The 27,845-nt window shown below is 41.8% G+C and overlaps 1 protein-coding gene across 7 annotated transcripts; it reads left to right on the top strand.

Moving 5' to 3' along the window:
* Nucleotides 1-14,064: 14,064 nt before the first annotated feature.
* LSM6 (LSM6 homolog, U6 small nuclear RNA and mRNA degradation associated) lies at nucleotides 14,065-20,942 on the top strand. 7 transcript variants are annotated; one of them, XM_030020048.1, is made up of 4 exons: nucleotides 14,065-14,136; nucleotides 15,458-15,570; nucleotides 19,040-19,153; nucleotides 20,678-20,942. In XM_030020048.1, exons 2-4 carry the CDS (start codon nucleotides 15,477-15,479, stop codon nucleotides 20,710-20,712), a joined length of 243 nt encoding a protein of 80 aa, XP_029875908.1. In that variant the 5' UTR covers nucleotides 14,065-14,136; nucleotides 15,458-15,476; the 3' UTR covers nucleotides 20,713-20,942. The 7 variants fall into 7 exon arrangements, with proteins under 7 accessions (XP_029875908.1, XP_040981230.1, XP_040981233.1 ...); XM_041125296.1 differs by lacking the exon at nucleotides 14,065-14,136 and adding an exon at nucleotides 14,149-14,167; XM_041125299.1 differs by lacking the exon at nucleotides 14,065-14,136 and adding an exon at nucleotides 14,155-14,173.
* The last annotated feature ends 6,903 nt before the right edge of the window (nucleotides 20,943-27,845 follow it).

The raw sequence follows: 27,845 nt of genomic DNA, 5'->3' as shown, positions 1-27,845 counted from the left end.
TGGTCCCTCATTACCATTATCCTCTGAATGTTGTTCTAAACACTGGCACCCTAATTGATAAACAGACTCAGCCAGTTTCAGACCTCAGAGACAAGCAGCTAGAATTTGAGACAGCTATCCTTTGAAACAGGCAAGGAGAGCTTTTTTTCTTTTTTTTTTCTTTTTTTTTTTTTTTTTTTTTGCATTAGGTGTCTGCAGAACTTTTATCAATCTTCATGTGATGCCAATAGTTCACAGATAGAGCTACAGTGCTTGAAGGAAATAGGTTATCTTTTCCCACTGTGAGCTGCTATTTCTGAGGAGCATTTGATGTGAGTCTGAAGTAACCGTGCAAACTGAATTTGAAAGGACCATTAACCAGGAAAAATTAACAAAATACATAGAAATGACTGAGCTCGGATGGCCAGTTTTCCAGCTATGACCTTTAATTCTCCGTAAAGTGAAGGTGCTTTAAAAAGTCAAACATTCTCACCAATCTGGTTATTTAAACAGAATGGTGAATGATGCCGCATGTGTGGAAGGAATCCAAAAGCAGTTTGGGTGCAAGAAAAAAATTGCAGTTATAACCCAGCCTTATTTAAAGAAGAAAAACTAATATTTAAGCACATGGTATATTATTTCATGAAACTTATACTGTAAGACTAGTGTAAATATGTAATTGCATTAAACATACATATGAATAAAAATAAACTCTGAATGAAATCTATTTTTCTTCAAAAAATCTATCAGAATACACAACATACATGTATATATATAGGGAGAGAGTGTAAGCATGCAAGCAAGGTCTTAAACAACTTGTAAGCCATATTAAGTTACTTATACACAACTAAAACATCAAAAATTCAGCTCAGATACAGGCTTTATTTCAGAGGTGCTGCACTGGGTTTGTTTGGCAGTGTTTTGGCAGCGGGGGAGGGGGCTACAGGGGTGGCTCCTGTGAGAAGCTGCTAGAAGTTTCCCCGGCTCCAAGTCGGACCCACCTCTGGCCAAGGCCAAGCCCATCAGTGACGGTGGTAGCGCCTCTGGGAGAACAGATTTAAGAAGGGGAACCTGCAGTGAGTAGGGGGATTGGAATGTGAGAGGAACCCCTCTGCAGATACCGGGTCAGTGAGGAAGGAGGGGGAGGAGGAGCGGGGCAGGAGGGGATGCCCCTGCAGCCCGTGGTGAGACGGCAGGCTGTCCTCCCTCAGCCCGTGGAGGGGAGCGGGGGAGCAGATGCCCACCTGCAGCCCATGGAGGAGCCCACGCCGAAGCAGGTGGATGCCCCCGAAGATGGCTGTGACTCCATGGGAAAGCCCGCACTGGAGCAGTCTGTGCCTGAAGGACTGCAGCCCACAGAAAGGACCCATGCCGGAGAAGTTCATGAAGGACTGCAGCCCGTGGGAGGGACCCCACGGTGGAGCAGGGGAGGAGTGAGGAGTCCTCCCCCTGAGGAGGAAGGAGCGGCAGAGACAAGGTGTGATGAACTGACCGCAACCCCCATTCCCCGTCCCCCTGTGCTGCTGGGGGGGAGGAGGTAGAGAAAATAGGGAGTAAAGTTAAGCAAAGGAAGGAGGGAGGGGTGGGGGAAAGGTGTTTTAAGATTCAGTTTTACTTCTCATTATCCTTGTTTTGATTTGATTTGTAGTAGATTAAATTGATTTTTTTTTCCCCCAAGTTGAGCCTGTCTTTTGCCCATGACCATAAGTGATGAGCGATCCCTCCCTGTCCTTGTGCTGACCCACGAGCTTTTCTTTATATTTTCTCCTCCCCATCCCTTTGAGGGGGAGGAGTGAGCGAGCGGCCTCGAGGTGCTTTGTTGCCGGCTGGGCTTGAACCACGACAGGTGCACAGAGTCCAAACCAGTTCATTCATTTCAGACTGCCTGAACTAGGTACATGCATTCCTCACTGACAACTTTCAATAAAATAGGTGCTCACTGACACTAAACGTTTGCCCGAATCATGGCCAGAGCAAACAGATGAGTTGAACTTCACGCACCACATATCAATGACCCAGTACTTGCATTCACAGGCAAATAAAATGCACCCCTGCAGGAAGTGTTCTTCCCCTATGCTATCTAAATTTTATTCAGGGCACAGAGATTTGTTACCCATCTGAGGGTACAATCCTCATTCTCTGAAAGGCATCATATACCTGCTGAATACATAAAGAACGTAACTACCTTCTGAGTTTTCTAAAAAAGATGCTAACGTCAACAAAGCAAGTTACTAATCAGGTATAGGTTTAAACCCAAGGCTTTTTAAAGCAGGAATTTATGAGTTCTTGGCCCAATATGCATTTATTTAAAAATTGTATTATCATAGCACCTAACGATCCAAGTCACAGGCCATCACTCTGTTGCACTTGGCACTGTATAAGCACACACAGAAGCAAAGCACATTCCCTGGATAGTTTACAATTCAGTTATAAACAAAGATACAATAGAGGGATACAGCATGGAAAGCACGAACAAACAGTGAGATTGGTTGATGTAATGCAGTAGATTGAAAAATTTTGCTTTGATGTGGCTCTTCTTCCACATTTCTACCTTCCAAGAGTTGTTAAAAAGAGCTAAAATCCCTTTATTTCTTCCCTAACAGTACTTTCCCAGGTGACCATATGCCACAGGGATGCTACATGATCACATATGGGAAAAATACCAAAGATCGTAAGGGGAATGAGTCATGAAGCAGTGAGATATATTCTAAAAATATTTACAAATCCTTAGTTAGAAAAAAGGGGCTGTTGCAAATGACACTTCTTGGGCAACAGAATTCTTTGTGTGGACAAACGGCACATGTGCCTTAACAAATGGCAAGCTTTTCATGCGAGACCAATTTTCAAAGTGCTCATGAATGTCTCTCTCCTGAATTTCTTCCTCAATTTTTGCTTAAACTATCCTGAGTCTTACATATGGAGAAAGAACAAGCTTAATCGGGGCAACGGTAAGCCTTTCATCAATTCAATTATCCGTTTAAGGACTCACTCATTGAACTTAGCCATAAAATGTTAGAGTTGCAGTGCTGCTCCTGTCTATCAGCTTGTGTCCCTGAATTCTTTGTACCCTTAGGGATGTTTTATCTTTTGAGAAATGTGACAGTCTGCCTTCTGAGACTGGCCTCGGCAGAGCTCCATAACCAATATATTGACAGATACAAGGTAGCATAGAAAGTGAAGCAGTTCACAACTTGTGTCTGTCAAGCTGCTTTCGTCTCCAGACACAGATCTTTTAAAACTATTACAGGACCTTCCAAACCATTAACTTGCATTAATGGCATCTGATTTTTTTTTCTTTTCGGGGATCTATGGATCTACAGCAGTATCACATCATAGCTCATTTCCCAGTATTTTTACTTTTTGGAAAATATAATTAGAATATTATCATATCTCCAACCATACACAGGGCTTATCTTTGAAATGTTCCTTTGCTGTCAGAAGAACAGGCTCAAAATGGGGAGGAGAATTCACTGATACTGCCAGTATTTCTGACATTTTCTACTGAAATATGAGTTGATTATTTCTATATGTAAACTTCTATATGAAACTTGCGGTTTCTCTTCCCTCCATTTTGAAGACGGATGAAAAGAGCGAGCTGTTTCAAAGTAAATTAAAACCAATCACATCACCTCTACGAACATACTCATTTATAAAAATTAAATTCAAAACAATACAGGACTAGCTGTGGAATATTACAGGCATCTTCATGAGGTCAGCCATCATTTCTGATTTTGCAGGACACACAGATATGCAGCTGTACTGACATCAATGCTTCCTTTTGGGGATAACACTGTACAGATTGGCCAACGCTGTGATTTCCTCCTTGTTTTGCCTTACTTGAATATTACTGTTTCAGTGCCCCGGCACCCCAGCTAGGAGAACATGATGGTTCAGATCCTGCTGAAAAGCATTTTCTCTTAAAATTAAGATTTCTGCAAAGAGAATAGAAAACAACATAATTACTTCTTCTGTTGTTCTTTTCATCTCTTCAGTATGTTCCTTCAAGATCAAACTGCCAAAATACCAAAAGACATGATATTCAAAGTTGATTTTCTTGAATCTTAGTTTAGAGGAAGTGAATGTCTTGGGGGAGGAGGTGGGGGGAGAGAAAGAGAGAGAGAGATGCCCACATATTTTAATTTCCTGTCTTTAACCAAAGTCACTAGCCTAATGCTAACACAAGGTACTTATTGGACCTTGAGATTTCTTGCCATTTTACGGCCTTTTCATCTTATGCTTTTGTATACAAGGTTTAAGAATGGTGCAGCTTCAGTCAGGAGCTGGAAGCACCTTTAAGAAGGGACTTAAGAAATGCACATTTTAAATCAGCCTTTAAAATCACTGGCAAATATTTCCTAGACGAAGTAGTAAATTCATTGGTCTAATGTAGAACGAAAGACCTACGTTTTGGTACTGGGTTGCTGTCCTTTCTCTCAGTGAAAGAATCCTGTGTCCAGCTAATGGTAGACTATATTGCTGTCAATATCACTTTCACGTTATTAGGGCCAATCAATGCTGGATAGAAGGAAAAAAGGTGGTCAACAGGCAATCTAGCTTTCAGTTTAACACTCCCTTGAGGATTTTCATTATCCTTTCCTTTTCTGTTCTCAAGGTTAGCTCTAGCTAGACTATTTCTAGCTTCAACTTCCTGGAGATAATGCACATCCACAATAGCCTTGCTCCTCCGACGTCAGTGTGCCCTTCCACCTGAGTAAGCAGAGTCCCGTCTTTTTTTCTATTATTTGTGACCTTTTCCTGGGTTAAAAGGTCACTCCTGAAGCAGACAGGTTTCACTTCTTATGGTGATTGCAGTGCAAAAAGCAGGCTTCTACCTTGTTAGAAGTGACATCACTGTACATTAAAGACATCATATCTCCTTTCATATTAAAATGCCTGTCAGTTCTGCTGCTCGCAGGCTGTAAATCTGCCACAGTATCCTGTGCTTGGGAGCTTTCATTATGAAAATATGGAAGATAAGCACTCTGCTTTACTGTCAAAAGGAAAAAGTAGTCTGGTAGTAATGAGGTTACTTTAAAAATAAAAACACAATTTCTTAAGCATAGATTATTTAATGTGGGGCAATTTTTGAAAGCAATCCTTTTTACTTTAATTCCTAAAAAAATTCAAGCTTAAAAAACAGTAGCAGTAAAGCATGAATATACAGTCCTGTAGAATTTATTAATGCATAGATTTTGCACTTGCTCATGCAGTAAATCATTAGATTTTCCCTTTGACTTTGGCCCTCCAGCCTTGAGAGAAATGACATACCAGAATTTAACCTGGTTTTCATCTTTATGTCACATAGATACAAGAAGACTTGTATGTTCCGCAAGAAAGTGACAACATTCAGCTGTTAAGCACATGACCTTAGAAAATATAGACAGTAGAAAAATACCTCCTAAACAGCAAAGAAAATTATAAGTAATTATTGATCATTTTCTCTCATGGCATCATTAGGATATTAATAATACCTTGCTATTACATAAAGCTTTTCATCCATTGATCTGAAAGCACTTTAGATATATCATTCTTCTTGTTTTACAGAAGGGAAACTGAGACACAGAGAAGTGAGATAACCTGTCTTAACATTTGAGAGCAGCTCAGCAACAGAAGTGAGAACAGATCCTACATCTCTAGACTAGCCTCTCCAATACTTGACTTGCTTATTTCAAACTGGAAATTTGCATTGTTTGCTGGTGTACCCCTGAATTGTTCACACAGCATGTGATTATTCATTTATTATTCATTATTCAATAATGGGCTAAAATTATCACAGATATTTCTTTATTATTAAAAAAAAGTATCTCCTTATCCATTTTGTGCAAAAATACTAATCCACTGCTGTTCCCCATTCCCATTAGAATTCCTTCCAGTTGGGGAAACTTCAGCATGTGAGCATAGCACGTGTATTTTCAAATTTCATCTTCCAAATGACATACTCCATTGCTGATACTCTGTTTGAGGAGCTGAAATGAGTGGCTCAAGAGTTATTTATGGACGATGAAGCCTTTCACCTCCAAGGCATTGATTTTAATGTCTGAACCCTACACCCAGAGACAGAAATATATATTTAGGCTATGCTGTGTGCATTATGTGAAATCAATTGGTAGTGTCAGTTCCAAGTAGACAAGAGCCCAGGTGAAAAGCATGAAAAAAAAAAACCCTCAAGAAAAAAAAATATATTTGGATGAGGAAGGTGAATGCATAAGAAAAATGTAGTAGCTGCAGGAGATGGGATATGGTCTGATGAGGCGAGACCAGAGGATTTGACATATGTCATGGAGGAAACCAGAGCGTGTGTCACTCCATGTGGAAGCATGTGGAGCTGGAAGTGAAATGAGAGAAGAAACCAAAGAAAAGCAATGAATGCATAGTACGAACGCAGCTTGCTTCTTCACCTTCCAGCTTCTCCTGAATGCAGAGGGGATTTTCTTCCTCTTTGTAGAATGAAGTCCTCTGTTTATGTGGAGCAGAGCAGAGTGAAGTAATGAGAGCTGTAGTTCTTTAATGATCCAAGTCATAAGGATTTATAACCCATTTTACAGCAATGTTGCCAACACCTTCCTAGCCACAAAAGCCTGCAAGGACTACTGATCAGGCTTTTGTATCATCTCTCTTCTCCGCAGAAGAGTCTTTTGAACCTTTTCAGTTTCACAGTCACAAGTCTTGTCTCTGCCGAGTGTTTTCTTAGCATTCTCCATTGTTTTCAACATCCACGCAGGTCCACCAGCAGTAGCAAAGGCGCAATTTTTAATGACAGGTGGTCTGGATTGCTACAGGCACTTTATGCTACTGCCCTCTAAATTTTCTAGGTAGGATTAGGTGAGTGAAAAAAGCATGGATGTTGGTTTTGCCCTAAAGCTCCTACGATTCCTAGGACTAGCGGAGCTGCAGTGATAGCACAGATGGCAGTTTTGCCTGAAAGCCGAAGAATGGACCACGGAACAGTGAGTCAGTTGCCCTGCATCATTGCCCTCTCCTAGAAGATAAAATTCATTCATACCTGTTATCACACATCTGGAGGAGTTAGTACATAACCTTCAATATTGGTTTATATAATTTTTCCAGTAATATATTTTTTCTTGTAAAAGCAGTCAAGACTAAAGTATATAGGAATATTTTCTTGCATATGTGGACACCAGGGAATCAGATCTGAACATTGTGTTTGAGGTTATACTACCTCTGAAACTGCAGGCCCTGGGGACTGGGTCACAGGCAGGCACATCATACTGACAGATCAATATTTATAGACAGCATCGTTATTTTTGCTAGTGTATCCACTGAATTTATAATAAAGTTTTGAAGACAAGAGAGCTGTATAATGTACTCAGTTAAAAATTAACTTTTGACATAATACGAAACTTTATGCTTTTGTTCTATTCCTAACAAAACTGTTTATCTTGCATATATACAGTTTCTAGTCCTCCCTTTTGATTTTACCTATTTTTATTGTTACATTACAAAATAATCACATTCTATTTTGTTCCCTTAACCTCAGAAATAATGATTTTGTAGTCAATGGCCAAGAACTGAGGCCACTGGAAAATACCAGCTCACAAATGCTCTAGGAGTGACCTAACATTGACATTAAATCACATTTTATTTCTAAAGAAATTGAGCTCTCCAGTTAGTAAAGGCACAGAAAGAACGGAGTGATTATACCAGAATCTCCATTACTTTAAATACTTAATTGTTTCACTTCCTGGATTAACAGTAGATTAAATATTTATGTTTAAAATTACTGAAACCAGGAATATTTGAGATTTTTCTGCATATATCTTCCCTACTTTCCCTCCACTTCAAAAATAATTTATACTAATAAAAATAGCTTCTTCCCTCTAATCAAATTTCTGTTAATTGAATGTGGGAACTGAGCCACTGAGGATGTGATTCACCCAAGGTCACCCTGGAAGCCTCTGGCACAGGCATATGAGAACCCAGGTATTGTGAGTTACAATGAACACCATCATTTTTGCCTATTTCCAGTATCCTCACAATAGTAACATGTATCAGTCAGCAGAGTAAACATTGACTCGGTAGCCTCCACATGTGACTTCCAGTCTGGCTAATATCCACGAAGGTGCTCCTCACATAGACAAACTGAATCATCTTTGTATACTTATTTTCTCTCTAACATTTGATTATTTTTTTTTTATTTGCATTTCAGTAATGTCTAAGGAGGTTCTGCATACTGTACAAATATACAGTAGCAACAAAAACAAAGGCTTGCAAGTCCAGAGCTTGAAACCTCGATCTCTTTTTTCATGCCTTCATTTTCCAGTATTTTTTCTTGGTATGTGTCAGCAAATGCTTTGAATTTCACAGAATTATCTACACTTCTTTTTTATATAATGTTGTGGTCTATATCAATAAAACTCAATTTGCTACTATTACAACTATTACTTAAACTGTGCTAGCTGCTCCATACAGTGAAGTAGCACTGCTGGGTTTAGGCTTATGTCTTACAATTTCTGGAAGACTGAAATGTGTGGATGGAAAAAAAACCCACTCAATTTATTTCAGGCTTGATCCCTAATCCGCTGCTTGCTGAAATCCATGAAAGGCTCTCGAGCTCCTTCTGAGGAGAGGCAAACACAAATTTTCCCCCTATATGAAATACCTGTGGAGGGTCAGATAAATGGAAAAATTGGGTTGAGAGGCTGGAAGAAGTCAGGTGATGGCAGATCCAGTCAGTTCCCAAAAAGAGATTTATTTGTCCTATGAGTCAGATGATACTTCTTCCCTAGAGCATCAGCTGGATGCTGAAGTGGAAAGGGTCAGAGAGGGACAGAAAGGTGGCTGAACACTTTTTAATCTTCCTTCTTCACTGAATTTCAGAACAGGGTATGGATTGTTTTTACTACACTAGAAATTAGAGCTGCCTCATGTTTACTTCATATCGCCAGGTCTGCATCAGAAGCATTTCTGGGGAGCTGGGAACTAACCTTGCAGATGCTTTACACCAGCAGGTCAATTTAAAGTAACCACTTCAGCCCATGTCTGTGCTTAAACTTGACACCAGAGTTTTCCACCTGAAGTACGGAATCAGCATCATTGAGCTGACCATGCAAAACTTTACATTGAAATGTGATCTGGAATTGATATTCCACACTGGCAAAAATAGAGAACATGTGTTTCTTTAATGTAAATATTTTAGAAAGTCTAAACACAAAAGGCTGTGTCCAATTCCAGCAGATTTTGGATGGAATCTAGCTAAGCGTTGCAGAAAGAATCAAACGGAGTTTTCAGCCTTTACTTGATAGAAAGCACAATTTTCGCATGATCTGTCAAACTATATTTTAACTCGACAGAAGGTGGGAGAGACAAACATGTGACAAAAGGTAATCATGTCACTTAATCCATAGAGGAGGACATGAACATCCCCAGGTGGTGAGCATAACGTGAGAACTTGAAGAAGACAGAATTTTATTAGGCTCTTCTATCTAAAATCTGTAGCACAAACCCAGTATTTTTTGATTAAGGTCCAATTTAAAAATGCATTAACTTTTTAATTGAGAACATGGCTGGGAATCAGCAGTTCTGATGATCTTAGCATGGCACGGGAAATAATGTTGGATAACTAAGCCTTCATTTAAGGGGAAAAAATCTTTGATCTTTTACTGTATAGCGACAGATAGACTATCGTTCAAAGGCTGAAAGGCTTGAACTCTCCCATCCAAATGCATGCAAAGGGGGATGTCAAACCTCTTAAGGCTCGTGAAAAAGCTTGTCCCTTGGGGAAGCCAAGGAGAGCACTCCCAGGAACTCAGAGGGAGTTAAGTGAACTCTGAAAGCTTCTGGGGATCTTCCCTTTCTTTTCTGCGGACCTGAAAGTCTAGGAGACAGAGAGAAAGCCTCAGGCTGAGTTCTCACATTATTCTCCCCAGCTCCCTGAAGACCTGCTGACAGCTCGCTGTTTACCAGGAAGTTTGCTGAGGAGGAAAAGGAGGGAGGTCCTAATACTTCCTTTCTGTTGCTTCTTCCCGCACCCTTCAATTCCTTAATGTCCAATTCCTCACCCTCAGGACATCAGAAGAAGGCTTCTGAGAAGCACAACTCATTGCAAAAGAACGCAGCCCAGAAGGAAAAAGAAAGGGACAGAGAGCACGGAGATGATGCCAGCTTCGGGAGAGTCACAAGGTCAGCTTCAGCAGTCCTGTGCCAAAGTGCAAATCTGGCACCGATCTATTCTCTGCACAGAGCACAGCCTCTGACAATGCAAAGTGAGACACAGAGCCCTCAGCAAATCATACCCACTAGCCTGCTATCAGACAACAGCCTGGGGGTCCGCAGCAATGTGGGGGAAGCTAATCTCCACTCTTCTGGCACGGCAGTTGTTTCAGGACTGAAGAGCAGACGAGACACGCAGGTTGCAAAAGCTTTCTTGTCATGGCGTACTCCCTTAGGAATCCCGTGGAACAGCTGTGGAGAAAGCATGTATGGTGCTTTCTTGATCCAAAGTGGGTAGAAAGGATCTGCAGCCTAGGAATCTTATCCTGAATCCACTGGGGGAGTTTTGGATCAGGCCAGTGGGCTAACGGATTGTTCAGCAGCCAGGATCCACTGCTGAGAAGTTTCTAAAACCGAGCTGTGACAACTATCAGTCTAACGGTTATATTTTTGGTACGAGCTCATCGAGATGGATTTGTTTTGAGATTTCAGGTGTATTTTCAATAACTTATAGAGGCATCCTTAGTACAGAGAAGTAATCAGCAAAGCTTCCACTGGCTTCAGTGGGAGCAGAATCTCACCTTCCACCTCTCAAACTCCAGAAATGTAATAACATGTTTACTTCAGGGCCCTCAGGAAACCCTACAATAACAGGGCTAATCTTGAATTGCAGAGCTTTTCCACCTCAACAATACTTCATAAAGGCTGACATCTCCTTCTGCCCCCACACTCTCAGGCTCTGAGCAAGAAAAGTTTCCCTGCATTTGGAACTCATTCTTGGCCTTTTATTTTATTGCATAATTTTCAAATTTTTTTCTTTCCTTTTTTTTTTTCTCTTTTCTTTCTAATCTAAGAAGGCACCAAAGTTGATTGTTAAAATTATGGGGTACACTGTGCTTGTGGCCAGAATGGGTTTGTCCTCTCTGACACAATTTTCAGGTGAGGACTGTTTATTATGTCTTCTGTTTTTCATCTACTGCTTGTAGCTGGGGATTATTTAGGCTGAATTCAAAATCTGCCACAGACATTCTTTTGTTATCTGCATTGCTGTTCTTCTGCATTTAACTTACATAAATGGTGTGCACTTCACAAGAAATAGAAAAATTGGATACTACTTTTAACACATTCTGTGTTATATAGCCACCTCGCTCTATGGAAATGCTTTTATTTCAAGTAGCTGGGAGAGAAAAACCTTCCTAACTTTGAAGTGGTTTTTATTCCATTAAAGAGAGAGAAAGAGAGACCGTCAAATCCCATTTAATTTTTAAAGTTAACTGTAAAGTTTTAATTAGGTCCTCTGAACAAGGATTCTGCAATGCTTTATGTTTAAGAGTTAGCAATAGTACACGATCCACCGACTTCAATCATTAAGTTCAGTTGACAAAGGCCAACACAACTCTTTTCTTTGTAACTTTGTAACCATTTATGTTTGAGGTGAAGATGTTAATATGGAAATTTTGTGAGCTGGGAACGACTACGAACTCTATCATTGTAATTTATGACCTTTCATCTGAGGCCAAATGTAAAGGCAATTGCAATTGTTCTATATCTCAAGGCCAGCACACAGCAGATGTATGAAATTTGGAGTGTTAGACATAAACTTTTATTACCAAATTATAAATAATTTCTACCACTTACAATGTTCACCTTTCAAGTTCATCTTGATTAAAACGCAAGGGCAGCATCTCACTGATTTCCATGAGTTATACAGCTGAAAAAGCTCTGTCATAGTGCACCATGAAAGGATAAAGCAATGTAGTATCTAAAAGAATCTACTGATAGCAAGGTATGCGATGTTTTAGATCAAAATCCTTTTTCATCTAGATGATAAACAAACAAACAAAAGAGAATCATTAGCAAATGACGTCTTAATTCTATTTTCACTCTTGAAGCTTTGAAATCTTTAAGAAGTCCACTGAATGTGGATTACTTAAATCCTTTGAAGACCACCTTCCTGAGGTCATTGGGGTTTTGTCACTCAGGAAATAACACATTCTTTAGGTTGCCTAATAACAGATGTGATGACATAATCTTCCTGAATGTACAAGATGGGAATTGTCTTCCCAGGTGCAAATCACGCTACACCAAAGTGTTCAGCAAGGTACGCCTTCCTGCACAAAGGTTAATTTACCACTAGAAACAGCACGTGAGATTGCTTCGAGACCTCTGGCAAACTAAGGAAAATTACCTAAGATTTGGGTTTATGACTTGGTCTCAAACCATGAAAGAGGGGAGCTAAGGATACAAAACTTGCCAACCTCAGTGCCCGTGATTCAAAATAGATGTGTTTGTGAGGTTAATAGGCGATGAAGCAGGAAAGTGGAAGGATTTTGTTGACTGACATCAAACAACCAAAGTGTCCACACACATAGAAACTGTAACTAAATATATGCTTAAGCTAGCTAGAAAGCAGCCTGTTGAGCAGAGGGCAAAATAGCTCATCAGGTTCTGATGGCTAGCAAAAAAAGGAAATACAAGCTATAAAGACAAACTCATAAGAAATAAAACAAAGAGGAAGGCTCCCAAACCATAAAATATCCCTAGTTGGACTTGCAAAATTGAAAGTCTACCAGTCCAAGCATGAAAAATCTACTTGCCTGGTCTTTATCACAGACATCGATAACAACACAAACCAGAATACTCCCCTTTATCAAAACATTATGCACCGAAGCCAGGCAGCTTCAGCCAAATAAAACTTTGCAAGCCTGCTGCCCGGAGTAACTATTTTACGTTTCTCTTCTGCTTCAAGTACTAGATATAATCAAGCACAGTTGGATGCTCCTGATTAATATGATGGTTGCCTGGAAACACAGGCACAATGTGGCACAACTTTTCTGGCCGTGCCTGTGCTTGAGCTCTGGGACAGTCAGGTGAACTTGGTCAGGTTTGCAGACCTCAACTCTTACAGCTTTTTAGCATAAGCTTTGGGGAAAAAAAGTGTTACTGGATATGTGTTCAAAAAGAGGAGATAGACAACTCCGGAAGGAAGAGAGAATACAAATCTGTGTTCTGACAAGCCATAGCACATTTTCTTCGTATGATGAGAAATAAGAGTTTCACCAAGATACTAAATCAATAATGGAAGAATAAAAAAATCCACTCCAGAAGCTTTCACAGCTGATTAACTCCTGTCACGGTACTAAATCCCTCAAAAAAAAAAAAAAGTATTCTCCAGACATTAGGGGATAGCTGGGAGAAAGGGGAAAAGATGGGTGAGAAGATAGGGAGAAGTAGAAGACAAAAGTTCAGCTTCTTGTTGTGCCATGTTCTTTCCAGGTGACATTTGAAAAAAATCTCTCAGCTTTTATGTTCACTAATTCATCTGTAAAAAAAACTGAGCAGCACTTTCCTCTCTAGTTCTGGTAAGGACACCTGCACTGATGGCTGCGAGACGCTCACTTATGTCTCCGGTAAGGCCCGTGTAAGACAAGATCATTCTGGAATAAATAGGATTTCACTATAATAGAATATAATTATAAACTGGGTCATATCATTTTTCTGTAAGAAATCGATGCGACATTGTTTGGGGCGGAAGCAAGCCATAAAGCACGAAGGAATCGGAGTTCCTCTCACGAAGCGCCCGCGGGTCGCGGGGGTGAACCCCTCGCAGCACGGCCGGGTGGGTTTTGGGGGGACTCCTACGGGGAATCAATCCCCGGTGCTTCCACGTCCCCGCGGTGCTAAGCCCGCCAGGGCTCGGCCGCCTTTCGCACACCGAGCGCCCCGCCCCAGGGAGCGGGGCCGGAGGAACCCACCCAAAATCACGGACTCGGGTGGGAAACGCGCCCGGGGAGCTGCGGGGCCGGGGCCGGGACGGGCACCTCGCCCTGCGGGCCCGCACAGGCCGGCTCAGCGGCCTACCCCCGCCTGCCCGCCCGCCGCCGCAGGCCCCGCCCCGCGAGTTCTCCCGCCCGGGGAGGTTTGTCCCTGCCGCCGCGCCGTAGCGGGGCGGGGCTCACCGGGCGTGAGCGCGGCGGGCGGCGGCGGGTGAGTGCGGGGTGGGCTCGGCCCGGTGCCGGTGCCGGTGAGGGGGGTCCCCGGCGGCGCCTGACCCGCCGCCTCCGGGCCGCGGGGAGGGGACCGGAGGGGGGTCGCCGGTTGTGTGGGCTGGGGGGGTGGGGTGTCCTGTGTGGTGCGCGTACCCCCCCCCCCGCCAGCCGCGTGCGGCAGGCGCGGGGGCGGCCGTTGCTGGTGTCCGTTGCGGCCGTTGGTTCTGCTTTTTTTCTGCTTTTGAAGCAGGCGGCACTAAAGCTTCACACCCCGTCCGGGGTTTCTGTCAGGGGCGTTTGTCAGAACGTGTTTCGCGCCGTTTTAGCTGGTTTTGAAGAGGCCGCTTTTGGAGCGGGACGTAAAAGCGGAGCGCGTTTACCTGCGGGCGGGCGGGCGGGGTAGCGCCTGGGGTTCGAAAAACGCTTGTTTCCCAGGAAAGCTTCGGCTATGAAGTGCTGCACTACCGAGCCCTGCGGTGCCAGCGCCGCCCGCGAGATTGTGAGTCGATAGGAAAACCAGTGACGGTCCTTGCTCGGCTGGAGGAGCTTATGGCAGTTTGCCACAGAAAACAAGCGACGAAGAGTTGACGCTGCACTGGGAGTCAGCGTTAGCGCTACTGTCTACCGTTGATTTAAAAATGCAGAACAGCTGTTACTTAGGCAAAGTGATATCAAAGCAGAAGTTAAGTAATACTGACTGAAGAAGGGTCTCATACCAAACTGGGTGTGTGCTGCACCACGAATTTTTAAATCACAGCGTCTTTTCAGGTCTCTCTACGACTTAATCACAAGCCTCAGTTCTAAACTTAGTCTAACTTAACCGATTCATTTGAAGGCATCCTTTGAAATTTATTCTTTGCTTGTATTTGTAAGCTGAGATCAGAAATCCTTCTCTTGCTGTTCCAGTACAGACTTATGTGTATAGAGCATGTACTGGCTTCTCCCTCCACCCCCTAAAGATACGAACCACTTATTATGGCTTAGCTCTCTTAATTTTAGTAAAACCATTTTAGCAAAAGGTGTTACAGAGATGATGAGGCCTTTGGCTCTGTTGGAAGTTTACAGGATGCACAGCGTGGCATGCAAGGATTCTTACTGAATTCAGAAGTTACAGAAATGCCAAAGGGAAAGTTTAATACTGTGGATCTAGGTGCTCTGTCTCTCCACCTCCACCCTTAAGGTTTTGCTTTTATCTCCTTCGAAATTTTCTCCTACTGAAAGTATTAAGAGTCAGGGGACTGCCTGTCTGTACTGAGTGTTTAAAGACCATGTGTGAACGTGTTGCTTATCCAAATGTTTTCTCTCACTTACCTTCCCAGCTTACCAGAAAAGATCAAGATGAGTCTACGGAAGCAAACCCCTAGTGACTTTCTAAAACAAATCATTGGAAGGCCAGTTGTCGTAAAATTAAATTCTGGAGTTGATTATCGAGGTAAGTTCTCCTTCTGTTTCTCACAGTGAGTAAAGTCATCGTTTGAAGAGCCCGGAACAGATGCATTGCTTTTGAAAAGCAAAACAGTGCGATCCAGATGTTGGAGTGTGTGAATATAGGTCTCAGAATGGTGACATTAAAAATAGAAAATCAACTCTGGAGAAACTGATGAAAAGGAGGTTAACGGTGGATTTAGAGATTAAAATTACTTATCTAAATCATTAGTGTCCTTAGTCACAGATGGTTAGGCTGGAGTCTCAGGATGATTCTGAGCGTCTAAACTGATATTTGTAAAGATTGGCTGGAATTACAATTCCTGAAATGGCCGGTCAGTCCCCTTTTCAGTGCTCTGATAGCAACCCTTGTTGGAACTACCCTTTTCTTCACCTTCCTGTTCTCCAGTTCCTAGCATAGACCTTGGTCCAGAAAAATCTTCAAACAGTAAACTGTGCCATCAGTCATAAGCCTACTCTTTACATGAGGGATGAAAGCGTTATTTACATTCTTGGTTAAACAACTGCCTAGACACGTGTTGGATCAAGACTTACGGAGATACAGGAGAAAGCTTAGTGTGGCTTTTGCTGCTATATGCCCAGTTCATTTTAACACAGTCCAGCAGTTTTATTCCACAACTCTTCAGCCTATCTGTATACCTTCATGCACTGTACGTAGGATTATAGGGTTTTTTAACCAGTAAATTAAACTTCTCTGTTCATTGAAACGTCCTGGTCCTACTCTCATTAGGATAAGACTGTTGGCCTGTCCAATTTTTTTAGTAGTATCCAAACTTAAGTAAAACTATCATGTATCTCCTGTTGCGCCCAATTTAGACATTTTATTCTGAAATGACTTAAACATTATGGTTCTGCTACAGATCACCACTTCACATAGGTTTAATTCAACTGGCTCAGCACTGTGAGAGACTTGTTTGTGCTGTGACAAAGAATCTTTGTATTATGACAATTTTAAACTGTTATTGTTCACTCACAGCAAGCAGTGCCTTCTTATCCCTTCCTGTTCCTCTTTAGTGTGTCTCAGCTGAGAAAATTTGCAATCTGCCATTTCTTTGAGAACCACGTTGTCTGAGCACTTCAGGTGGGGTTGGTGGCTTAAAAACTGTACTGCTTCTCATTGGTCTTTGGCCTCTGTAAACTCTTTCTTGCAGGAGAATGTAGCGACAGCTCATGAAAGTCAATTAAAGCAAGTCATTTACCTGAAGGTACATACAAGGCAGGGCCAAGCCAGATTTGGTTTCTGGATGCACTTTCAGTTTTCTTTGAGAACACTGATACCTTCTGCTCGGTAAGATCCATTTGTAACTGCTGCAGATAAATTGCTCAGCTTTCCCCTCAAAAAGGCTAGTCTAGCATGCCTACAATCAGACCTACCAGGAATCGAACCATAGTTCCTTTGAACACCCTTATTTGTTACTGGATTTTTTTCCCCTCCCTTCCTTACTTCACTCTGCTTTTCTTCCTTCCCACTTGATGTGATCCTGCAGTTAAAAACCTGTATACTGTTCTCATTTGAAAAATATGCTTTCAGATTGTTTTCTGCAGAAGTTTGACCAAGATTTGTAAAAGCCAAACATTAAAAAAGCCAGCATCTCAGGCTTTTGTTGCAGACATGCCTAGATTCTTCCTCTAGGCCGTGTTGCTAATTTTATGTCTGTACCTCCACCCTCCAAGCCACCATATGCACAAACGTGGCCTAATACAAGTGTTGACGTGTAACCGTAGAATGTCTTGATTCACTGCCAAGTGCTGCGCACACCTAAGGGAAGAAGCCCTGGGAAAGTAATCAGTGATAAATTAATATGTATGATTTTTATGCCTAGAGATTGATATGTACATTAAACCATCTCTACATATAGATAAAACAGATAAAGTACTAGCCAGGATGGGCAGTGACAATATTTAATACCATTAGTGGCCTGAGGGTAAACACAAAGAAATGGAGGAAGAGAGTGGAACAACCATGAATGCACTCTAGGAGCAAAACAGTTTGAAAATACTGCTTTTACGGCCTACTGAGTGGTAGCTTAAGAAAATCCGCAGTCCAATTTTAATTTTGGACAAACATCTTTTTGTTTTCTGTTGTTAAGTGGAGCACTTGGGATTACTGGAGTGAAAAAGAGTTCTGACTGGTTTGGTTTGGGTTTTTTGGTGCATTTAGTAACATTTAGTGAGCACTCAGTTTTTCCTATTTTTGTGGAAACAGAGGAAAGAAAAACATAAAGGAAAATAGTAATCGTCAAACCATTACAAGTTGGCAGGAGAACTTGAATTCCTAATTATTTAATGGAAGATATTACAGTAACTGTTCTGAAAAATGAGAACGTGTCCTAGAGGAGGATTCTCAGACTGGAGTTTTCTCCCCCTCCCCAAGTACAGCCAATACACTAGATTTCAGGTTTTAATGCCAGGTAAATAAAGTGTTTTTCAAACAGAGGAAAAAAATTAGTATTGTCTGTGTGTGCAAGTTGTTTTATGTGCACAATTAACAAATCAGATTGCATTCTCTGAGCAATTCTTTATATCTGTTAATCCCCACATTCATTTCCTTACACGAATAGTCTGTTTGTTGATCAGGCAAGTTAAATTTGTAGATGGCCATGGTTCTGATCTTAAGGGTGGGTGTAAATACCAAGGACTGATTTTGAATGAAAAAATGCTATCATGCTGCCAGCACATAGGAAGTACTGTGTGAACAAGGTACAGCCTTCAACAGGGGCTATGAGAAGTGAGAACATAAGTACTTGTCTAAAATCAGGGCTACTCAAATGCATATTTTCCTGATCAAAAGAACATGTAATATTACAAATGGCAGAGACTTTTTCTTGAGTTGCGTTATTTAAACAGTGTAATTTTATTTTTGTGGGAGGATTTCAGTGTCATTTGAAAAACCTTTGCCTGTTGAAAATGATGTAGAATTTTGTTTATATCAGAGACTTGCAGCCAGTGTTCTAGATCTGTAAGCATGAAGATAAATAAGAAAAAGTGTGTATGGTGTCCTGTATTAAAAGGGTTGTTTTTCAGCTATATCCTTCACAAGTTTTGGTGAAAACTCAATTTACATAGCCTTGCCGTTAGGTTATCCAGTTACACTTAATGTTACAGGTTCTTTTCAGGTGTGTGGCTTAAAACACAAGTGAGAAGGGACAACTTAAACTTTCAAAGTGGAAATTGTCAATCTTTTGAAAGTCATACCTTAATGACTTCTTTTTTCCCCCCAACTCTTGTATCAACTGATTAAATTGCTACTAGGGTGCCTGGGATTCGTCACTCCCAGCTTAATTCTTTGAAGAATACTCTGATCTACTGACTCATCTGGCCAAGCTTGGGCTTTTAGTTTGTTATGAAGGTACAAGTTTTATCAGCACTACTCAAACACAATGCTACACACAGCATTTTTGTTTATTTTAAAATAAGTTTAAGCTGATTCACTTTTAAACTGTCACTGTCTTCAGGTGTCCTGGCTTGCCTGGATGGGTATATGAACATAGCGCTGGAACAGACTGAAGAATATGTAAATGGACAATTAAAGAACAAGTACGGGGATGCATTTATCCGAGGAAATAATGGTAACTCCTCCTCCTTATATTATTGCTCATTAGAAGATTGTATTTTGATATTTACTTCTGAATTTGAGGAGTGGCTGAGGTGTAAGCAAGCTGCCTGTAAGAATATTAGGTTTAGGCTTTCATGGAAGCCTTAACATATTTACTTTTTACAGTTTCACTTTTTAGGGTCTGTGCTTTTCTGCATTCCTGTGGCCCTTTTTGCCTCTGAACTTGAAGTTCATTTAGAGAAGCATGCTCTTTTCTAGCCTTCCTTAGAGCTTATTTCCTGTCATTCGACAGTTTTACTCTTTTGCACTTACTGCCTGCTTAGATGGCCTCTGCTCCGTAGAAGTTTGTGTGTTTTGTTAGGCAAACTACTGTGTAAATTTATGATACAGTACAGATATCGATGACACTGTAATACTTGGTTGTGATGCAGTTGTCCAGACCTGAATGAATGCTGTTCATTAGTACTGAAGGCTGTTGTCATCTTTATGAGTAAAGATTTTACCACCAGTCAAGAAAATCACTTGTACTTTACTATTGAGCCTTTGAATATCCCAGTGCAGTAGGTGGATTTTAGTGCACTTCAGGGACAATCTCAGGCTCCTGAAATGATTCTATGGTATCAGTTAGGCTGTAATAGCAGGACATGCCAGGGAGAAGAATGTCTAAAAATAGAAAAGGTTCACAAGTCAGATGTGAGGAGGCTTGTAGAGAGCGTAAATGAAGCAGAGGTTGACCAAGTTACTTGAGAAGAAAATGGAGGACAGGATGGAGGGAGGGTATAAAAAGAAACAAGAACTGAATCCCGTGTTACAAAAAGAGTCAAAGAGAATGTGGCACCAGTGTGAAAGAGTGTTTTGGGAAGAGAAATAATCCTTGAATGAGGCCAAATACTTTTTGCAAGGAATTTGGATTATTATGCTAAGGAGTGCAGTGACATTGCAGCTGGAGAATCAATTAAGGGAATAAGAATCTATTATAAAAGTTAAAACAAATAGATGAGAGGCAGGAGGCTGAGCAGAGAACTTGAGACACCCCAGGTTTAGGAGCACAATGCAGTTTCATGTTGTGAATAGATCTGTTATGGGGATATCACCAGCCAAGCAGGTGGAAGATGTCTGCTCCTTCATAGGTAATCATTAGTTTTGCCTTAAGTGCTTGGGATTTCCAGCTTTTGTTGAAAGATCATAGCATTAGTGTCTGACACATGTAATTCTGCTGCTTAGAAACTCTCTCAAGCTCCCCTCAGTAATGCTGCAGGGTAGCTGGCTTTATTCTTCCTCTGTTCAGCCTGCATCTGCTGGAGTGTAGTTTGGCTATGAATATAATAAATACTGAACCAAAGTAATAAATAATGTGTAAATTTGATAGCATTTATTGAAACCTGGACTTAAAAGGTTTCCTGACTTCATTCATGCTGAATGGGATTCATTACACTGTTGTTTTACAAGCCATGGAAACAAGATGTTTTAAATAAACAGGCTTCTGCACATTATTTACCAGGGCCCTCTTATGTGTGCCGCTTTCTCCTTTTCACAGTATTGTACATAAGCACACAGAAGAGGAGGATGTGAAGATGCCAGAAGGAGACTGTTTTGTACTTGTGAACCTCTTCGAAGTTATGAGCCTTATTTGATTTGTAGTTAATAATCTACAGGTGAAATACACAAGTGTTTAAATATTTTTTTAAATAAATGTAAACAAGTGTAAACTTCCCAAATGTTTTTGTTTCAAAGCATTGCTTTGTTCCACTGTACAGAAAAAAATAATAAAAGAGAAGCATGTAATAGTGCCGCAAGACTAATTCAAAGCAACAGCTCGTTTAATTATGCTAACATTTACAGAAATACTGGTTGGAAGGTAAGTAGGCATGGAGTTATTGCAAATCACAGCCTTGTATTGATGGCAAAACAATAGTTTAACTGATGTTGGGAAGGGAAATACTAATGTTTTGGTGACAATGACCTGTCCCTTTTGGAAAACACAGGGTCAGCTTTAAATGCCAATCTAGTAAGAGTCATCAGGTAAAAAGTTCAGCTGTCCAAAAAATCTTGAATTGTGGATTGAATCAAGGGATCAACAGTGACACTTCAACAGTTAGGGGTGGGGAAAGAATTGAATCAAATGGAAGAAAAGCCCTAAGGGTGAAAAGAAAGCTCTGTGCCAGCTGAGGAAGTCAGTCACAGGTGAAAAGCTCTCAGTTGGTGTGCCGAAACAGCTAGTAGCTGCTTCACCTCCTGCCTCTGTATCCCCCACCCTACCTGAGCTTGCAGTTACCTTTTTTATCCTGCATCACTACCAAACACAATGGACTTCTTCAATAAAAAGCAATTTTAACTAATATCTAAAGCTACTCCTGAAAGCAGACTAGGAATCTAAAAGCTTTTGCAAACATGCCATATGTATCCTCTTCAGACAGTTCACTCTCTCTCCCATCCACTTCCCACCCAACCTAGTACCATCTGTATATTCTTTTTCTTTATGTGCTAGCCAGAAATGAGAACAAATACTTACAGTGTGGAGCATGCTTTAGACAGGGGGAACCTCTGTGTAGGCAAGGGAGTCAGAACTTGTTTGTTTATATTTTGCAACAGTGCTCCCTGATAATCAAAGCCCAGTGACTATATCCAGCTCAGTTTTACATGGATTTATAAAATCCATCCAATTTATAAAATATCTTTTCTCCTTTTACACGCAGTCACCCAAGAAAAAAAACCTGAACATTGAGATATTTCTTAGTCCGAGTGTTACTGCACTCAACATCCAGATACTCAGAATGTTTTCTTGTTCCTCTGGATAAAGTTATAAGTTTGGGTAATATACCTCATGGTGAGGTTATTTAGCCAAATTTTTAAAATTAGTTTTCTGAAGCCCTGCTTTATTCTTTTGGTGGTTTATAGTGCCTTCAGGAACAAAAATATTTCTAGTTGTGGATGGATGAACACAAGACAATTGTGTGAATGTAACATTGGCCCATTCTTTCCAAGTACCAGTAGCTCTAAAGCAAGCAGGGAATAGTAACATTTCAATTGTCTAAGGGAGAGAACGTGGGTTGCAAATTTTTAATTTTATATATATATATATATATTTATTTTTTTTAAGGTCAAGGAATAATTCTAAGTTATTTTGCAATCAGTAGTTAACCTTTCCACATGAAAGACTTCAGAAGCCACTACAGAACACAGATCTAGAGATGCTCTTTATAATATGCTTCAATAATTTATCATTTTCTGACAAGGGTTTAAAAGGGTCCAGGATGTAAGTACAAATCACCAGCTTGTTCTTCTGTAAGTGACTTTTTTTAAAAAAAAGGAGGACGTACCTCCAAGTGGAGCATGCAGTTTCTATTTTTTTTTTTTTTGTTATCTGTATGCAGCTGGCAGGTTACAGTATGCTTTCATTCCTGGAGACTCTCTGGGTTTGGTGGTTTGGTTTTTTGTTTGTTTGTTTTTTTCTTTTTTTAAATTTTAATATGGGTTTGTTTTTTTTTCCCCTCTTCCTTCTCCACCTTTGTCCCCTCTTCCGCCTACCCACCTATAGCAACACATTTTGCACAGACTTTGATTTACTCTCGTTTGCATTGCTAACTTTTTAACTGCAGTTGTGTTTCTACAAGTCTAGTTGTAAAACATTTTTTAGTTGTGATCTGCTACTTCAGATGGTCTAATCACATACTAAACCTGAACTTAGAAAATACTATGTAGTTTATATGCTGAGGGGTTTTTTTTAATGTATTCTAGATCATGAAGTCACTATTTACTATGTGAGGTAGATAGGAAAATTTGCACTAAAGATGAGCTGTTGTAATTCATATTCAAATTTTAGAAGTAGCTAAAGAAATTAAACATTTAATTCCCACAGTCACTGACCTTTGTTTACATTTTATAAGATTTTTCCCCCTTAATTCAATTTTTAGCCCCTGTGTTTAAATCAAGTGTACATTTAAGCTTGACTTCAATTAGGCAGTCCAGTGTTTGGATGTAGTCTGTTTTGAGTTGGAGGAAACATTCATCTTGGATTTATTTTACTTATCTTTTAGGGTTTTTTTTGACTTACTATATTCTGTAGGACAACATACCAGTTGCAAGTAAATCAGACACTGGCCGGACGAGTTTCAGAATAGCGTATGGAATGCTATCCAAAGTTTAAGTTTTAAAGTAAGCCATCCCATTATATATGTATGTAAACATCAAAGTAGAACAGTGTATTTCACAAACTCTTGATCCTTAAAAATGACTTAACCTAATACACTCTTACAAATGCAATACGTCTTCACACACAAAAGACTGTATTGGATACTAATGCTCGTGTCCTTCATGTTACCTCATTTACCATATCATGGTGCTCTTGCCCCAGTACCTGTGTATAAAACGGTTTTACTTGTGGATCAAGCTCATCTAGATGAGGACTGACAATGAAACACTCCTTGAGCAACTTGCAAGTGCTTGTCCATCACTTGTCTTAGAAGAATGCACCCAAAATTAAGTAATCTGAAACTAACAAACAATGAATTGAATTTCAAAGGCTAAAGCTGCATTCACGTACATAGTTAGTACTTCTGTGCTATGAGATCACTTCATGAAACCAAGGCCATTCAACCACTACCCCACCCCCTTCCATGTGTTCATAGACTCTAGGAGGAGCAGTAACTCTGGACTTGCTACATCCCCACATACGGTGTAAGTTGTTTGCACTTGAAAAACCAAACTAAGCCACATCTCCTTAAACAAAAGCCCGGCTGGGAGCCGCAGTGCAACACATCCTGTGGAACTAGAGAAAGCAAGTCTGGAAGAAGGAGGTAAGTACTCACTGTGTGGCAGGTAGGGCAGCCAGAAGCCAGGTTACTACTAAAGCCTGCAGTGCCCTGGAGTGCCCCTATATAAAGGGAGCAGAGCATGCTAGGAGAGTTTTGCTTTAAAGGTATACACTGAGGACCACTCAGTTGTATGATTTGTTGCCACTTGGTTCCTAGTCCAAAGGGAATCTTAAGGCAAACCACTCTGAACATTATTTATTGGAGTTCCTTCTATCTTCTTCACAATGTTACAATGACAAAACAGCTACCCAAGACCCTTTCTGGGTATGACTTGCCCATTAAGTCCTAAGGCTGTTACCCGGTTCCAAAAACCAGCTGTGCCCCACAGCTGCAGATTTCGGCTGCATTGTTCACAGTAGTCAAGAAAGTGTGAAATTGCAAAGTGACGGCCTTCGAACGTTTGACTGATGGTGCCAAAGCAATGCCTGATCCTTAATATGCCAACCCATGCCCGTGGCCAGCTCCAGCCCCATGTCAGTTTTGAAAGCAAACAGACTGTGGAGCCAGCAGTTTCAAAGTCTCAAGTTCCTGTGCCAAACTGTTCTCCAACGCTGAGAAATTGGACGGGAGGAGGCTTTTCCTGAGCTGCTGTGTTGATCCTGACTGAGGGATGTTTAGGAGTCGGTGATCCACACAGCAGCTTCAGGCTGGGCTGGGCTGTACACCCAGCGTGGCTTTCAGGTCTCCGTTGGGCTGCATGGACCCCTCGGCCGCAGGACACGTCTGCCAGCTCATCGTAACGGCGTAGCTCACGGGCAGCTCCCACTCAGTACCGTGATTACACCACCTGCCTGGCCTTGCCTTTATCTAACAGAGCAGCAACAAGTTCTCATGAGAACATCCTTTAGAAAGAGGATTGTTTTCTTGTAAGAAAATTGTAAAATAGCTCAAGTGGTGTAAAGGGAGAGCTGCTCCCCACAGATGAGGTTGCATCTTCTCTGCACAGCGCACCGTGGGAAAATCCATCTGGGCTCCATCTGATGCTACATGAATGCAGGGTGCCCAGCATCTGAAGGGATGTACAATTTACTTGCTGTCTGTATTCCTCCTCTTATTGTGTCTCATTGAAGCAGGCATTAAGCTATTGGTGCCTGGGCCTTTCTTACTAAGATCTAGAAAGAGCCCTGCACCACCTCACTCTCTCTCTCTCTCCTCAACCCCCTCCTCTAGTGCAGAACAGCTGCAGTAGTTACCAAATAAAATAAAGGGTGGTTTGGGGTTTTTTTTAGGCTGAATTTGTAAGGGAAGGAGGCTCACATTGTATGTTGCATGGATGTGTACGTGTCAGTTCATTCCCAGCCATAACATCTGAATCCACTGTCACTCTTCAGTAAGTGTGATAGAGGAAGAGCAAGAACAGTCAACTGGATAGAAATGGAAGGACCTGCCAGTACTTCTGCCAACCTCCCGCCTAACTAGATGTCAGAGAAACATCCTCTTTTCCCAGGTCTCCCCAAACACAGAGCCACAGACATGCAGAGGTCAACCCTGAGATGCCAGTCTGTAGGCATTGTTCTCCATTCTCCCTGTAGGACTACCATGGGTTTTTACTGCTCTCCTACTGTGCGTTTTTAACCGCTCTTCTCACAGTTGGCCACTGCTCTTTGTTTTAAAGATGACCTGAAATGTTCTTAAATAAGACAGTGCTGCCAGCTTTGTTGGTCTAATGAGCAGTTCCTTGTGAACAAGACTCAGCTAACTGTTGCCACCTTCAAGATCTCTACTTGATCAACCTGCCCACTCTCCTGTAACCCCCCCCACCAAACTTTGTTCGCAGGACTCAGGTGGCCTCTAGCTGACTGGGAAGGACTTTTAACTTGTTATAACCCTTATTATCTTGCAGTAGCAAAGCATTTCTCAACCTGTCAATGAAGCAACCAGCTTGCTCTTGAGTGTCAGCTCTGGGTTGCTTATATCCGTGCTCATATTACGGACTGATCTCCACTGCACCTGCTCCTCATCTGCTGTCCCTGTTATGCCCCAATGATGTGGAGATGTAGAAGCAGTCTGTAAGGAGAAAGTTTCTGCATCAAAGAGCCTGCGATGTTACCGGGTTTATAATCCTTCTGTGCACTTCATCGATGAAATTTCAAGTTACATTGTTTATAGTCTATCTTAATTATCAAGCTATTAAAAAGCATGCAGTTTTCCCTAGTGCTATTTTAAAATCCCAACTGTGGTGGGTTTTTTTTCTTCTAGAAATCCACTATACAAATGCTGCTGAAAAAACAATAGGCAGGGTGTAAGTTGTCTTATGTCCCTTCTCCTTGCCAGCTTCCTACTAACAAAGAAATTTATGACGGGAAAAAGGCAAACCTCTTCTCTTGTGACAGCAGTGCCACGTGGTCTTCTCATGTCTGTCTGGGCCCCATCGTCAGAGTGATACGCAGAGCCTGGCTGAGCTCAAGTGACTCCGGCAGGTCAAAGCTCTGGCCAGAGAAGGCTGAGGCAATGCTGTCCTGGTGGGTGATGCAACCAGAGGCTATGGAGAGGGCTGTATTTCTTATTGGAAACATCTGCCTGTCACTTGGTATTCAAACGTGCAGTTCAAGGCTGCTGGTAGGTGCTTGTGTCACGGTAATGACTGTGACAGGATTTTTTCCATCTCTAAGGAAGAGATGGTTGTGACATTTGGTTTGGGTGAGGCTTTGAAGCTACTGAGTTCCTCTGCTCGAGAGCAGGCAGCGAGGATGAACTCTGCGTAAGGCTGTATTTCAGATCAGCCCAGCAATTAATGCTGCAGCTCTGCTGACTGGTACTGCTAAATCTGCGTACAGCAGCCCCCTGGCAGCGCGTCCTGCCCTGCCCAGAGATTGCCGCCAGCTTCGGGGGGCGAGCAGAGCCAGGTCAGCGCTGCGGTACAGCCTGTGCTGTTACAGGTGGGTTGGGTCTGGGTCTCGTTTGTTTGAAGCTCTTTTCCCTTCTCCCCGTAGCTTTGCACAGAGCTGCAGGGAGCACCCGACACTGCTGTTTCCGGGTCTGCACTCTGCTGCTCTTCCCCTTTTTGCAGGTGGAAGCCAGTGGAGAAACGGTCTTCACTGGAGCTGGCATAATAAAAATGTGTGCCCAATGCACAGCAGCAGCTGAAGAAGACCATGCAATGCTGTAACACTGTACTGTGATGCAAAGACCGACACTTACCTGGAATACTGTTTTCAGACTGGCCACTGTGCCAGAATGGCTGTGACGTGTTTGACGTTTCCCCTGCAGATTGTCAGAGGTCTGGAGCTGCTGCTTTATTACACCGGAATTATAAGCAAGGGATAGTTTATCTTAGGATTAAGATAGTAAGGAAAAGCCGTAAGAGACCAGCTGGTTTCAGGAAAAGATTAGTCATTAATATGGAATAAAGGTACTCTCTTTTGTGTGTAAAATATAGGCAATTACAAACTGGAACAGAAGCAATAATGCAGACTCTTTCCCCCTTCCCCTGAACTACTTTCTGCTTCCACTGACAAAAAGAAAGAAAACTATAGGACTTGCATTATATCTTGAAATTCAGTGACTATAAGGCCTCTTTCAAATGCAGAGCAGAGCAGGCTGCTGAGAGCCCAGTACCACCAGTTCCCGTACTTTCAAACTGGTTAAACAGATGAGAGCTGGGCTGTCAGCAGCAGTACTCAGTGCCAGCCTGGCATCTTGTTTCACTTCTGAAGGACAAGCTGTAGAGCAGAACAGGCTGATGGGAACAGCACTAATAAGTGGGGTGTCTGCAAGCCTGCCTCCAGTTTTCACGGGGTGCCCCGGGCAGAGGTCACCACGATGTCCGCTCTGGACAGACTTCCACACCGGTCAGACCCCAAGCAAGATCAAATGTAGGCACTGCTGGAGCTGCAGAAACAAAACGCGGTGGTGTCACCTACATGTTGGTGTACCTCCTTTAGTCATGGG

Source organism: Aquila chrysaetos, chromosome 1 (genome assembly GCF_900496995.4).
Source record: "Aquila chrysaetos chrysaetos chromosome 1, bAquChr1.4, whole genome shotgun sequence".
In the NCBI taxonomy this organism is placed as follows: Eukaryota; Metazoa; Chordata; class Aves; order Accipitriformes; family Accipitridae; genus Aquila; species Aquila chrysaetos.
Note: the sequence above shows the minus strand (reverse complement) of the source record. Positions and strands in the feature narration are given on the sequence as shown.